The sequence below is a fragment of the Mesoplodon bidens genome (assembly GCF_964165515.1).
Source record: "Mesoplodon bidens genome assembly, chromosome: 4".
NCBI lineage: Eukaryota > Metazoa > Chordata > Mammalia > Artiodactyla > Ziphiidae > Mesoplodon > Mesoplodon bidens.
In genome coordinates, this window is record NC_138160.1 from 96,461,711 (window position 1) to 96,478,062 (window position 16,352).

The 16,352-nt window shown below is 32.1% G+C and overlaps 1 protein-coding gene across 1 annotated transcript in view; it reads left to right on the plus strand.

Annotated features, from left to right (window-relative positions):
* Window positions 1–15,348, plus strand: part of AP3S1 (adaptor related protein complex 3 subunit sigma 1) — a 67,638-nt gene extending 52,290 nt beyond the window's left edge. The window contains 3 exon segments of the mRNA XM_081231862.1: window positions 5,389–5,496; window positions 14,631–14,724; window positions 14,727–15,348. Coding sequence (XP_081087988.1) covers window positions 5,389–5,496; window positions 14,631–14,724; window positions 14,727–14,755 — 231 coding nt within the window. The 3' untranslated portion in view covers window positions 14,756–15,348.
* Window positions 15,349–16,352: the final 1,004 nt, after the last annotated feature.

Below are 16,352 nucleotides of genomic sequence, written 5' to 3' on the forward strand. Positions count from 1 at the left end.
CCAGGGAAGTCCCCAGGTGAAAGTTTTGATTTATATAACACTTTAATATGTCAGCTATCCTGTTGGAGAATAATTATACAAAAATTTAATATATTTTTAGATTTAATGAAGCTCTGATAAATATATTTTGAGAGGATGTATTTCTGAAGCTAAGCTTTTCTTTTTTAAATGTTGGTAGTGACTCCAGAAAAACCCAAAGACACCCATTTTCTTACTTAAATTTTTTCATTATAGCTTTTATTTATAAATACCTGTAGAGCTAAAGCATGACAAGAAAATATCATACTTCGTTGATTCTAAAATGCTGATTTTCTTTCACATTTTAACATTTTTGAGATCAGTATGCGTTTACAATTCTATAGCTTGCCATAATTTTTTTTTTTTTACTTTTTCTGGTAGTTACATTTTATTTTTTTAATTTATTTTCTTTTGCCGCATTGGGTCTTCGTTGCTGCACACAGGCTTTTTCTAGACCACTTAATCTTATATGTTACAGTAGTTTTAAGCAAAAGTCTCAGGTTCTGCATTGACACATAAAAAGACTTATTGTTTAACACATGTAAAAAGTGGCATGCTTCTCTTACCACTCACAAATATTCACCACCTTTGAGCTACCTCTTAAATAACTTAAATAGGTACATGGCCATTGCCTTTAATATTGTTCCTCTGAACGATCTCTCTTACTCTTTAGGAAGGTTTTTTTTTTTAAGCAATATATGCTCGTGTTAAAAGTTTTCAAAACAAACAAACAAACAAACAAAAACTATGAAAGAAAGCTAAGTCTCCTTTCTTCCTCAGTCCTCCAGTCCCATTCTTTAGGCAACTACTATCTATTAAAAAATATTTGCAGCACATTATATACCTATTGGAATGGTCAAAATCCAGAATACTGACAACGCCAAATGCTGGTAAGGATGTGAAGCAACAGGAATTCTCATTCATTTCTGGTGTGAATGCAAAATGATACAGTCACTTTGGAAGACAGTTTGGAGATACCTTAAAAAACTAAACATACTCTTATCATGCAATCCAGCAATCGTGCTCCGTGGTATTTACCCAAAAGAGTTGAAAACTTATGTCTATACAAAAGCCTGCACATGGATGTTTATAGCAACTCTTTTCATAGTTGCCAAAACTTTAAAGCAACCAAGATGTCCTTCAGTAGGTAAACGGATAAACAAGCTGTGTTATATTCAGTCAATGGAATTTTATTCAGTGCTAAAAATAAATGAACTATCAAACTCTGAAAAGACATTGAGGAACCTTAAAATGCATATTACTAAGTGCAAGAAACCAATCAGAAAAGGCTGTGTACTGTGTGATTCCAACTATATGACATTCTGGAAAAGGTAAAACTATGTATATACTGAAAAGATTAGTGGTTGTCAGGCTTGGGGAGGGAGGGGGATGGGTGAATAGGTGGAGCATAGAGGATATTTAGGATACTCTGTGTGATACCATAATGATAGATATATATCATATTTATCCAAACCCATAGAATGTACACCACCAAAAGAGAGCTCCTGAGGTAGACTATGACTTTGGGTGATTATGATGTGTCAGTGTAGGTTCATCAGTTGTAACATATTTACCACTCTGGGTAAGCTGTGCATGTCAGAGGCCAGGCTGTATGTATGGGAAAGTTTCTGTACCTTCCTCTTAATTTTGTTGTGAACCTAAAACTGCTCTTAAAAAAATAAAGTCTTTTTTTTTCTAATTATTTTCATGCCTTTCCAGAATTTTTCTGGGTATATCCAAGTGTGTGTATGTGTGTAATTTTTTTAGTATACCTCAATGGGACCATATTATAGATAGCGTTCTGTCCCTCTCATTTGTTCATTTAATAACTTACCAATATTTCTGAGGAATCTGTATATTTCTCATTTTTAGGTATGTGATAATAGTGTAGATTCACCGTTTTGGTTTTGTATTTTTCTTTGCTCTTACCAACAGTTTCATTGATCATTCTTGTACATATATCTGGTTCCAGTAACTTTTATTATTTTATTAATTCATAATGCTCATTTTCTCTTGCCTCTAACTTTCAATTCAATCTTTTTTTTTTGTCGTTCTTTTTTTTTCCCATTTAACATCTTTATTGGAGTATAATTGCTTTACAATGGTGTGTTAGTTTCTGCTTTATAACAAAGTGAATCAGTTATACATATAATATATCCCCATATCTCTTCCCTCTTGCGTCTCCCTCCCTCCCACCCTCCCTATCCCACCCCTCTAGGTGGTCACAAAGCACCGACAATTCAATCTTTATTTTCTTGTAGAACTGTGGGAATAATGTGTACAATGTGATCTCATTTGTGTACATTAGATACACACACACACATATATAACAAGTATATGCATAACAAGTTTTCTAGAAGGATATATAAGATACAATTAACTGTGATTATCTTTAGATAGAGGGACCTAATAACAGAAGCAGAGGATGGTAGAGACTATTTTTATATATAAGTTTCTTTATGGTTTATATTGTGATTTAAAAAAAATAAAAATGAAATTTAGAAGTTACGGTCTATGTCCAGAAGAAAAAGGCAAAAATACACTGTTAGTGTGGTATTTGCCACTTTTTAAACACTTAAGTACCTATAAAAATTCATAAGAGAGAGTGAAAACTCGTTGAACTTTTAGGTAAACATCAAAGCAATTTAGTAGATGAGTTGTATTATAAGCATATTGTTACCCTTTTATTTCCATGAAAATCTGTTTTAAGTAAAATTTATAAAACAAAATACTGAAATATGTCAACCATAGAGTTAGGGCTAAGCTAAAAGCAGAGCTTTATCATCCTCTTTCTCTTATTAAGTCTGCCAAAAATTCTTGTCAATTCTTGGAACATGAACTTTTCTATCAATAGACATGTTCACCTTCTTAATTTCCCCTCCTCATGTGACATACCTTACTTTGGACACCATAATCTGAATAGTATTGGAGTAGCCTCCCAATTACTAGTTCTCATTCCCACGATGTTTATCTCCTTAAATTTCTTATTTATTTATTTAAATTTATTTTATTTATTTATTTTTGGCTGCGTTGGGTCTTTGTTGCTGTGCGCGGGCTTTCTCTAGTTGCAGCGAGCAGGGCCTACTCTTTGTTGCAGTATGCAGGCATCTCATTGTGGTGGCTTCTCTTTGTTGTGGAGTATGGGCTCTAGGCATGCAGGCTTCAGTAGTTGTGGCATACAGCCTCAGTAGTTGTGGCTTGCAGGCTCAGTAGTTGTGGTACACAGGCTTAGCTGCTCTGCGGCATGTGGAATCTTCCCAGACCAGGGCTCGAACCTGTGTCCCCTGTATTGGCAGGCGGATTCTTAACCACTGTGCCATGAGGGAAGCCCTCTCCTTAAATTTCTACATAACGTATTGTACCTCCTCACTGAGAATACACTCTTTAGGCATTTATTATCTTTATAATAAGTGAGATTATGTTTAAGAATTTAGCTCACAGGCCCTTCAATTGTATTTTCTGTCTCTTCTGGATCTGAACTGGCTTTCATAGGAATTATTTTTACTTTAAGGACATATTTACATACATTTCTTAGAATTTCTTACATATGACCCACATTTGTAGGCTGCTCATATTTTGTTACCTCTAAAGTTGGTAGATGTTTCAGTATTGCTGCAATCTGTAGTTTCCACCAATCTAGTGCTTCTGTCCTGAGATGTTTCGAAAGGCAATAGTACAATGTATATGTAGGGATGAACCCATAAGAAAGCCTGAGCAAAATGAGGGTGGTGGAGTTGTTACACTTCTATCAGCATTACAAGTCATGCTGTTGCATAATAATTTGTTTTAAAAAGAGAAGAGGAATTTCCACTGCTAAAACAGAAGTTTTAATGAATCTCTGTACCCTGGCCATGGCCTTTCTTTCTAAACACTTTTTATGCATACAGTACCTATTAGCTATTATAAGGTAATTTTATTTTATCACCTAGTTATCTTCTTGACCTTTAATTGAATTTTCATAGATTATGATTTGCTGTATCAATTTCATTTATTATTGTTAACAGAAGAAAGCAAAGTACTGGACTTGGATCACTCAGATTTAGGTTTGAGTCATTGATTTACCACATACTAGCTTATGCGTCTTGAGTAAGCTGGTTTATTCTCTCAGCTGTAACAAAGGTTAATGTGAGAATTAAATCAGATACTGTAAGTGCAGCATCAAAACGGAGTTTTAATAAATGGTATCTAGTAACAGAAAAGATAGTAGTAGAAGTGATGATATTTAGCACTATTGTTTAAAACAATTGTAGCTTCTGGTTTTGTTTGCTAAGGAAAAGTAATTTCTGTAATTCTTCAAAATTGGTATGTGAGGTGTCCATCTTTGCAAAATGAAACATTAATAAATAATAGGATATTTTAAAAATCATGAGTACATTTGCAGGAAATCTTAAAAAGGAAAGAAAATCGAACAGTATAATTATATATTTAATTTTTAAAAGTTTTTGTTTAAAAAACCTATTAGGTTTTTTTTTTTAAGCACCTATTAGGTGCTTCACTTGAATTTATTTAGTCCTTATGATAATTCTATGAGGTACCCATACTATTTCTACCTCTCTTTTACAGATAAGGTAACAGAGAGGTCAAGTAACTAACTTCTGAAGGGTATACAACTAATAAGTGATAGAGTCAGTATTTATACCTATCTAATTTCAGAGTCTCCATTCTTAATGCTGCCACATTATTTTTTAAAAATTATAGCACAGTATACTGTTCTGTGACACTCCAGCTTTGACTTGGTGATTTTTGATCCAGTAAATACCTTATGACAAAACACCTGGGTTATAGTTTTTCTCCCCAATGGAAAATGTTGTTTTTTGTCATTGTAAGATGTATTTGATCATAAAAAATCTGAGTAATTAGATATATAGAGAGGGCTTTGGGGTAAAAGCATTATTAAAGTACCTATAATATAAAGAAACTTTTACTTCATTTTAAATCTAGAGCCTGTAGGAATGCCACATAGCCTCATTGAGTACCTTGAGCATAAAACAACTTAATAATTACTGACTAAGGATCAGGTATAAAAGGCCTTTATAGGTCTTTTTTTTTTAGCATTAATCCTGATACTATAATGGTAGCTAATGTTTATTGATTATTTACTTTGTTTTGGGCACTTCCATGGTCACTGACCTCACTTAATCTTTTCATCAGTCTATGAAGGAGATACTATTATTATCTCTGTTTTACAGCTCATTAAACTAAGATTTAAAGAGGTTTGTATAATTGCCTAAGGCTTCACAGTAGTGACATAAGTGTATTATGCGTCTTCAATCCAAATTATTTTTATTTTACAGCTCATAAAATAGCAGTATTTGAAAGAAAAATTACTGGAATCATGAAACATTCTTATAGTGAGTTTTCTTTCTTTAGGTTCACAATATTCTTGCAGAAATGGTGATGGGGGGAATGGTATTGGAGACCAACATGAATGAGATTGTTACACAAATTGATGCACAAAATAAACTGGAGAAATCTGAGGTAAGAATGGAAAGTGCCTTAGTTAATGAAGGTAGTAATAAGCATGATCATAAATTATGCATGATTTGTAGCTTTCACTGTTTGTCCTTCAGTATCACCCTTTAGGTATAGCTGGTATGCTTATTCAATTTTAAAAAGAAGTGGAATATACACATTTTAGTATGTTAAATGTTCTGTGACCACTATCCACCAAATAGGTTTGTGTATTCTTTTAACCGCAGTCGTAATTGCTTTGGGTAATGGATAAAATTCCCAGTTCTTGTTGCTTAAAAAAGAAATTATGAATAATGCAATCACTATTTGTTATTAAACCTGAGTCATTAATTATCAAGGAAGTCTTAGAACTGGTTTTCTAAAGATATATAAATTTAGTGTTTTATAAAACTATTTCTGCAAAAGGAAAGGAGAGAAAATGGAATTCTCATAAGGAAGTAATGTTATAATGGGTGCTTAGTAGGCCTGAGTGCACATTGAAAGAAGAAATTCAATGCTCTAATCTTTTAATTCTGGATCCTTCCTAAAGTTCACTGACAAGTTAGCTAGATCATACATTCCATATAATGATACACGTATTCATGGCTTTTACTGCATTCTAGAAGAGAAAGATTTGGTTAGTTATATACAGCTAACTTTGTGCTGCTAAATTGAGTGAATGAGGACCGACCAGCAGTTTAGCCTTTTGTAAAACTCTACTTTAGAATTGTATGACTCTTGAATATCAGCTGTAGCTGAGCCTCTCAAGTTTACATGATTTTGGTTGTTTCTTATTGCTATACAGAAATTTAGAAAGATGAATAGTCTTGATATCTCATTCAATACTACACATGTTTGAGGATACTCTTACCTTTGGTATTTATAGTCATAATGCAGTAAATAATTTTATTTATAATTATTAGTACAGTTATTTGGTTGATCTAAAGTAAATATTACTATAAAAGCAGAAAGATATTAAAAATTTGCTAGCATTAATTTACAACAGGTGAGTTCTGAAGAATTTTTATCTTGTTGGCTCTTCAAAGGATCAGCTTAAAATGCTGTGCTCATTGAAATGGAATGAAACACAGGATGGTGGATAAATCTGAAATCTGAGGATTAGAAACAGTTGAAGTTTTATATAAAAACATTTTCCAATGTTCTGTTTTAAATTAAAATAGTCCTTCATTTCTCCTTATCTCAAGTTATCATCCTCCTTGGTTTCCCAAAGGAGAGGGTTGTAATGGGGAAGAGCTTAAAATTATGACTCTTTTTAAGTAATTGTATATATTTTGTGTGTTCTACAGCCAATTTTTAAAATACTGGTTTTTGAAAAGGGAAAACAAACTAGATTAATAGAGAAAATTTTGTTTTAGGACAAGGAAAAGGGCTAAGAATATTATTTAATAGAGTTGGCTTGCTGTGTATTGTTCAGTATGGCAAAAGGTTTACCATAAACTCTAAGCTATAGTTTTTAAAGTCTTAAAATGATAACTTGAAATTTATGTCTGTTAAACCTTGCTTTACAAAACTATATGGTTATAGATTTTAAATGCCAAGAGACAGTGATACAATCCATTAATAATTAGTCTAAAATGAGTGGATATGTGGTAATTTGTGAATTCCATGTAATCATCTGTAAAAATATATCGACCTCTTGTCTGGAATTATCACATTTCCAGGTATTTAACTCCTTTCCATTGGTGGTGCCCTTCCTCCCACCTGCCCACCTTTTCCTCCTTAGGTTTGCTATATATAATATTGACAGAAGTCATGAAGGACCTGTAATAATTACATAATGGATATTTGCTTTTTGATTGTCCAGTAAAACTTTGTTAATGAGCCAGTTTTTTTTTAATCTATAAAGAGCAGTAAAATACAGAATTTACATTTTCAGTGGAAATAGTTATAAGAACATTATAACTTAAAGTCCTTTAACAGAAACATGCTATTTAAACATGCTATTTAAAATGGTTTTGAATACTGGTGAATATTTATTTTTCATCCACTGATTGTCTTTTAACATGTATAATCATTTGTTATCTGCTACCAAATTAGTTTTTCTTTTTCTCCTTTACAAAAAAAGTATGGATAAACTAACATATGTTTATCAAGTGTTTCTCTATATGTGATGTCTGCTAATATTTTCCTCATAAAGTAGGATTTTGAGTCACAGTGAAGCCATATAGTTCTGATCATACTTTAAGAAATTGTGTTGAAATAATGTTGATTTTGTATAATTTTTCAGTGATTTTCCTATATTTTAAGTATGTTTGGAAGGCCACCAGCTTTATTCCAGATGCAGTGAAATGTCAAGAGTTTTCATATGGGTTCCTTTTCCATGTTATTTAAACTGGTTATATCTACCAAATATATGACTGCAGAATAATCCAAAATTATTTGAGAGCAAGCTATAAGCTTTTATTAATCTTACTCTTACAAAATTTTAGTTAAAATGTATTATGTAAGCAAAAAGCTACAAAGCAAATCTTAAAGTTCAGAATACCATGATTGATGAAAAGACCTGTTTATCATGTTTTAAAAATTAATTTAAGTAATGTTTAGAATATCATTTATCTTTTAAAAAGCCTGGATATAATTAAGATACAGCTTTTAAAATATAACATGGATGTATCGAGTTGCCTTTACTTTGTCAGAAATCAAAGATTTTATTATTTTATCTTAAAAGTAGTATATTTCCGGTAACAGTCAAAAGTGAACCAGTTTAATTCCCATTACCTAGACAGGTAGAAGTAAAGATCACCCAGATCTTTAAAGAGACGAGAAGCAAAGATACGCTCTGAATATATTTTTATCTATCCTGCTTTGATAGATAAATGGTTTACTATAACATTGGGGTCTTGGGAAAGGAGGGTTTAAGCTGGGAGGTTGGTGGGATTTGGGGGAAGTGTAAGAGGCACTCAGGAATCTGCCTAGGAGTAAAAGGACTCCCTGGGGGTGGAGGTAGAGGGGTGGGGTTGGGGAGACTTGTTAGCTTTTACGTATTTCATGTGATTTTCAAGATGAATAAATGGGTCTGAATTTAGTCACTACTTTTTAAAAGTCAGTCCTCTTTTTTCCGAACATCCTGATCTTTCTAGCTCTTTCCGTTCTTCTCTCTTACAGACCTTTATCTTTCAATCTCCCAGACAGGACAGGTAGACAAGGTATTGCTGACTTTGAGAAAAATGTACTTTAACAAAGGGAAAGCAAAATGATGTCAAAGGCAATTAATTATTTAGGCCAGACTCAAAAATTCTTTGTGTTAATGAACCCATATAGTCCCTGTAGCCTATTTTCCATTCTAGTTTCTCCTTGTAGTTTATTCATCTTTTATTGGACTTAGTGTATTTTACTAGTATATCATTGATGTCATGTTTGTTCTGTTTTGTGTGCCTGCATTGTAAAAGGAAAGTTTAAGTTTTTTTGTTCTTTTTTTTTAAACATTGTCATTTAACTGACAAATTACATTTGTAGAAATGACAATTTACTTTGTATGTAAATCAGAGTTTATTTTTAGCATCATATGGCAGAACCTTAATTTAGCTCTCACAGATTTTTTTCCCCCATGTTTCTAAATTAGGATTCTAACATAAAATTGTATGCTGGGTTTTGGAAGCTGTGAATTTACAAACCAAAAGCTGAACCTTTAGAGATTAGCATACAAAGTGGGAACTGGTAAAGGCTTAGAACAGTGACTGTTAAATAGTCCCCTTCTCCCCACCTAATGGTTTTCAGTTCCACAGTCTTAACAATTGCTTTTGCAGTTTTGACTAACAGGTGAATATTAGAAGTAGCCAACAAAAAGTAAGATCAGAAATCTTCTAAAATAGAAATAAATACTCTAAAACATGGAATTAAATATATTGACCAAAATAAAATGGATCTTCACTGTAGCAACCTTCTGATATCCAAACATATCATAGTAAGACTCAATAAGGTATTGTAAACCCTGAAAATTTTTGCAAAGCATATTGGCAAAAATTGGAAATGTTTTAAATAGACTCCTAGCCGTACAAAACTAAATTTTCTCTGCTAGTTCCTGTGCATTTTACACACCATAAGTTACCTGTGTGAATTACTCTTTAAACATTTCCATGTCGAGATGGTGATGAACAACTTTTTTGTACAAAGCCATTTCAAAAAAATGAAAATGTTTATATACTTCCATTTAAAAATTTCAAAATGAAAATACTTTATTGAGTGTCATGCAGGGAAAAAAATGTGTAAACTTAACAAGTTAGATTAACCACTTTAGTAATTAGAAAAATGCCACTGGGAATTTGGCATTGCCTTTTAGACACTAAATTACTACTTTCTGGATGTGTTTAAGAAGCAGCAACATACAGGTAGCTTTACAATTTCTTATCCCAAGTTAGTGGGCTATGTATCATGAAGCTAGGGACACCACTTTTGGACCCTGGATCTGTATTACTTTATCCTGGGAATAGAAAATATGTAATGGTCTCATTTACTCCATTGATCTCAATTACTGCCAGTTTCTATGTTCCAGTCTTTAATTTATGTTAAATTGCTTTTTCTACCAAAGAACCATCAATCACTTAGGTCTTCCATCACTAGAACTAGTAATTTGCTTTTTTTTTTTTTAAATCAAGTATCTATTTTCAAAGAATAGAGAACAAGAAAAGCGGCCCTAAGATACAGATGTTGGAAAGCCAGCTTGTGAGTTGGTTCTGCCCCTCTACTTTGACATGCACAGTTACTCTCTTATTCAGAATTATGGTGAGGACCCTTGAGGTCACTTGTGAGGGTCAAAACTATTTATATTAAATCCATAAATGACATTGGTCTGCTATATTTATTTCACACAGGTAAATCTTATGCTAGAAATTAAAGCTGTAATTTAAGATTACATAAAATGACTAGTACTGAAAGGTTTAAAAATTTTTTAATATTCTCATTTTGATAAAAATTTTCATAAAATGCCATAGTTCTTGCTTACTAGAGGACCGTCATCAGCATTTCTAATCTGTTTATAATTGCAGTATTAAAGCACTGCCTTTAAAGCAAAGAGCAAGGCTGTCCCCAGTTTAAAAGTTATTCTGCCTTAAATTCAGAAATTAAAATATTGACATTTTCTATTCTGCTCAAAGCATGCTTTCAAAATCTGCCATTATTTTGTTAATGATTTTGAGTCTGAAACCATTTAATACTGTGTTTATTAATGTTGATGTTCTTTCACTTTGCTGTTAGGTCAAAATTATGAATGTGCATATAGCAACTTCCAGCAGGATGGGTGGGTAAAGGTTTTAGTATGTACAAATTATTTCAACTACCATCTTATTATGCTATATATCAAGCTTGAAAAAATATTTTAAGATGGTAGGATATTTTATGTGTTAGATGAAGTAGATATCTAGGTTCTTTCCTTTTCCCTTGGAGAAAGCTAATTGCTTATTGCATGAGGAAAAGGGAGTCTTCAGATTCTTTGAAATATATTTTAGTAATGCTGCTTTTTCAGTTTCGCTTGCACATATTTTGTTTATTTTTGGGTCTGGCAATTTAAAAACAAAATCAAAAACAAATCATATCCATCCATTACTATCTTTGTGATTCAAGTGCTTGAAATTTCTGAGAGTATGTCTGTATAAGTCTTCTGTTTGGCCTCATTTTGGTATACTTGCAGACTTCATTTTGTTTTCTTTCTCTTAATTCTGTTAATTTATTTAATCTCATGGGAGAGAAAACATGACCATTCTTTTATATGCTGTACTTCATTCTTCCATCCGATTCATACTCTTAACTGCTTTGGATTCATGTATTTGTTTTTGTTAGTGGAGTTGCTGCAGTTTACCTGCCATGGTGGTGCTCAAGTATAACAACATAGATGGAAACAAGTTATTTCTCCAGTAGGGTTTCATTCTTTTTATTTCTCCTTTATGTCAACTGTGTAATCTTAAATCTATAAGAACTATGCTGTACTGTCAGAACTATCTTATTTTTACATTTTAAATTGTACATACCACTAACAAGTCAGGTAAACTTAATTTCTGTAAATTATAGTGTTCAAAAAAATTGTGTTTAATAAAAGTTATCTTGTTGTTTTGAGTATATCTTACTAAAAAAAAATCTTAACTAAGATGAAAATTCCTTTATACCTTTGTGTTGGCAAACTTATTTCCTAATGGCAAATTACCTCTTTTACATTTTATTCTTTAATAAAAATGTTTCAGAGTTCACGTTCGTGGAAGTCTGAAACTGAAATATGTTTTATAGCAGTTCTGGTGTTAACTATCTGAGTGACATGAAGTTTTTTTTTTTTAAACCCTGAGTTTTTGTATATAAACATTGACAGCTCATTTAAGCATCTGAGTAGTGATCAACAGTCCTTCTCATATTTTTCTTTACATTTTATATTCTACAGAATCTGATTTCTTAAAATGTTAGTTTAATTAAAACTTAATTGAAGTACACATTACAATTTTTAAATTTACTATCATCTAAATTTGTGACATAACTACACAAAAGTATTGAACATGCTTGAGAAATAATTTGATCCTCTTGATTCATTTGCGTGTTCTGAGTAGTTACCATCCTTTGCATGTCTATGGCTTGCTGCTTATGTTTAGAGAAATTGTAGTTTGTTGACTTAGAAACTTCTTTTGGTTTTACATAATATGAATTTGGCACATGTATGCTATTGAAATCAATTGCTATATTGACTTTATGTATTCTCATTAGCAGCTAACAGTCAACACCATCTGTGGTCACAAAGAAACGACTTAATCTAATGACATTTAACAGGATGAAGTTTTATTCTTTAGTTTAGCTGCTCATGGTACAGGGTATTATGGAAAAGAAGGCTTCTTGACAATGACATTTAATACTAAAAAAAGTATTTTTACTACTTATAAATGTTAACCATAGCATCCAGTAAAACAGACAGATGGACACACACATACACACCCTACCTTTTCTCTCTTTTTCTCAATAATAAAATCCCCTAATAATTCATGCCTTTTAAAATGTTTATAGTTAAATACCTTGTCATTACTTTTCTATAGCCTACTCATAATTAGCACCCTGTATAGAAATTCCAAAGTAGAAATAGTGGCAAATTGATTTTTTAATTAGAAAAAATATAAAATCCTTCTACTGGAAAAATGATACTTAGTTCCAGGTTATCTGTAAGTTTGTAAAATAATTTTTGTTCCCTTGGCAAACAACATACTTCCTAGCAAAAGGAAGCTCTTTGAATTAGAGTCTTCTCTGATTCTCAACCATTCTAAATTTTGGGAGCTAAACACTGAACTTGAAAAGATCAAGTTAAAGATCCTTTTGAATATGATTCATGCTACCCTAAATAATATTCATCTATATCTCCAACATCTTTTGGGGGGCAGTTGGAGAGAGGTGGGGTATAACAAAAACTGCATTGCTTCAGGTAGGTATAAATGTAGAGGTCAGTCAAATTTTTAGTTATACATCAAAAACAACTATACTCCATTAAATTATAGAAATTGAATTCTCCAACCCTATTCAGTCTTTAATTGGGTATGGAGTTTTTCATGCATATCACCCTTATCATTGCCTGTGTGGACCATATAAAATACTATTTTACTGATTTTTCTATTATTTCCAATTCTAACTTGATAATCCATGGCTTTTATTTCATTGCTTAACAATGTTTGTATCCTTTATTCAGCAAATAGTTTACACTGGCCTATTTTGTATCACTCAAGATTTTTCTCAGGTAACAGCTTTATTATTATTATTTTTTTAATTAACAAAAGAGGTAGGATTACATGAGAGAAAAAAACTAAATTACAAAAAGGGACATTAAAACTAATCTTTCTGATTACATGGACACTGTCTCATATATGTAATCTAAGCAAAGTAGAAGATTTGTTTTTGTTACTTAATTGCTTTTGTGCAAGATAATGTATGACACTGAATTCACATCTGTTTGTTGGCTTTATTACATAACCTGAATAAAAATTGATGAAATCTAATTGGTATATAAATTAAATCATAAAAATATGAAGACTGTTGATGTAGCTATTTGAGAAGAGTGATATATATGCATTTTTCTTTATTTTTAAGCATATTTTCTCTCAAAATTATTTCACAAATTATAAATTTTCCAACTAAGATGAAAGCCAAATATTGTACACTAATGGTATTGGAAATTTTAGAATTCATTTATTTATATACATCCTACCTTTTGCATTTATGCTGTTCTTTCTCTAAATTTGTATATTGTAAACTGAACATATGTTGAATCTACTTTATATGACAAAATATTTTTAATCATTATATTTTTACTAATTCATTGAAGGGTTGCATTGATCCTCTTCTTGCAGTTTCATTTTTAGGCAGAACCGTTCTCTTTGGATTGAGGCTTCACTTCACTTTTTTTTAATTTTTATTGAATTTGTTACAATATTGCTTCTGTTTTATGTTTTGGTTTTTTGGCTTCAAGGCATGTGGGATCTTAGCTCCCCGACCAGGGATCAAACCCGCACCCCCTGCGTTGGAAGGCAAAGTCTTAACCACTGGACCACCAGGGAAGTCCTGAGGCTTCACTTTTAAAGCCTGATTTTTTTTAAATGTCCTAGAACTTTCCTAGAAAAGTTTAGAAGAGCCTCTACAATTTTAAAAAATAATTTTTAAAAACTTTATTGTTTTGAAATGTTTTAAGGGTTTAACCCTAAGAAACTAAACGAACATGATTTATTACTTTCAGTTTTTATTTCACAGCATATATTAATAATACATGACAGTTGAAAAACAAAAACCCAAAATCTATCACAGTTGTTGCAAGAGATGTCTAATAAGGAAACTAATGTAAAATATGCTTTATGCTTATATCATAAGTCCATTAAATCAAAATATAAGTGAAGATCTAGCTTTGTCATTTGAATATTGTGTGTGATGTTTCTGTAGTACAGGTTAATTTGTATTTAAATCTTTACATTGTTATCATTGCATGTATTCACTGTATTTTTTAAGGTGTCAACTGTTTTCTCTTTATAGATTAGTATTTCAAAGTAACCATTCCATACCAATTCAAACTACCATCTGGTCTCTAAGCTTGTTTTATGAAACTCTTTTATCATTGTCCTCCAGTTTTAGTGTTTTGTGATGGGCTACACCTGAGCTGTACATTTTCTTTTTCTTTTATTTGCTTCTGTATACAGGCTGGCTTAGCGGGAGCTCCAGCCCGTGCTGTATCAGCTGTAAAGAATATGAATCTTCCTGAGATCCCAAGAAATATTAACATTGGTGACATCAGTATAAAAGTGCCAAACCTGCCCTCTTTTAAATAAAAAATTTAAAAGGCTACTCCCAGGTAAAATCCGGGGGAAATGTCATCTAAGTTTACCATACAGTTGTTTACCAAAAATAGAGGAGGAGAGTCTTAACTTTTGCTCTTGGATTTAAGTCAAGGTACTGTATAGAAGTTATGTAAAATCAGTATGGAAGTTCATTGTTGCTTTTCTTGCTCAGTGATTTTGAAGAAATTGAGTAGTTACAGTGTGATTTTTTCCTTTATTTTCTAAACTGCATTCCTATGGCCACCTAAGGCATGCCTCTATGTATTGGCTACTACAGTATTTTGAAAAGTGTTTGGGACATTTCTTTAAATTATGTATAACCCAAAATGTTGGTGTTTTGTATGGATCACAAATACAGCATTCCTTAATTCTCTCTGTTATTTGTCAGAATTGTTATTTAAAGAATGAAGTATGTATTGCATGAAAACATTATGACCTTTTTCTCTTAGTTTAAATAAACTCCAAGGTAACTGGACTTCTAAAGCACCGTTCTGTTTGCCTGGTATCTACTTTAGCAATAATTTTTTTTACGACCCCCTGACTCAACGAAGTAAATAAAAGTATATTTTATCACTGTTAAGCAGCTGTTAATGTTGATTTATTTAATTTATACTTATATTTTTAACATTCAGAACCTCATTATTCTAAAACTCGATTATTTCACAAGTCAAGAGTAGGGTATCTCATTGTATATTGTGTAGGATGAGATCTGGAGTGGGAGATGACAAATCTTTTCTAAAATCCATATTGAGAAATTGCAAAATCCGTTTTATACACATAGGTTTAAGTCTTGCATCTGATCCCTTCTTGCTAAGATGATGAAAAATAATTTCATAGCAAATACTTAGTTGCTTTTGAACACAAAACCCTTTGGGGCCCCGCTTGTTTCATCCCAAAGTCAAGACTTTCTTAAGTCCTAATACTCTCATATTCTGGTTTCTCATAATTTGCCCACATTTTCTTATTTAATCTTATCTTGGGATTCATGAGTGGGATTCTTCTTCCAGTTAGACTAAGGTTTTCCTTCTAATTCTAGTCCTCCCTCCCCAAATATTATTTTTTGAAACATTTCCTTAGATGTGTGGTATGTATGAATTTTACTCCAAGCTCTAGGGTGTAAGAAAAGTCACTGTTTTTTCTAAATAAAATTAATCTGACTCTAAACCTCATCCTGCTGAGGCAACAGGAAACTCAGTCTGTGATTATTGGGATTTCCATCAGTTCAGAGATGTATAAAAGTCCTAGAGGAAGGTTATGCAAAGCAGAACATGCAGGGAGGTCCCTGGTCTTCAGTCATTTGAATGTGCCAGGTGAACAAGTCCCTGTCCTCATGGACATATATGCAGTACCACACTTTTCTCTTTTCCCTTTTTTTGGGGGGTGGGGGTGGATTATGGAAAGATTTAAGTTTTGATTTGGTTAGAATGTACCAAAATTAGGGAAACTTCTGGGCCGGGTCGTACTTTAACCTCAAGAAATAGTCAAAAGGGTTTCATCTTTTACTATATTCTAGTATGAAAAAGAAAACCCAGTCATGTGCAAATGACAGAAATAGGCAAGTCATAGAAAACTAATTCTCAGTGA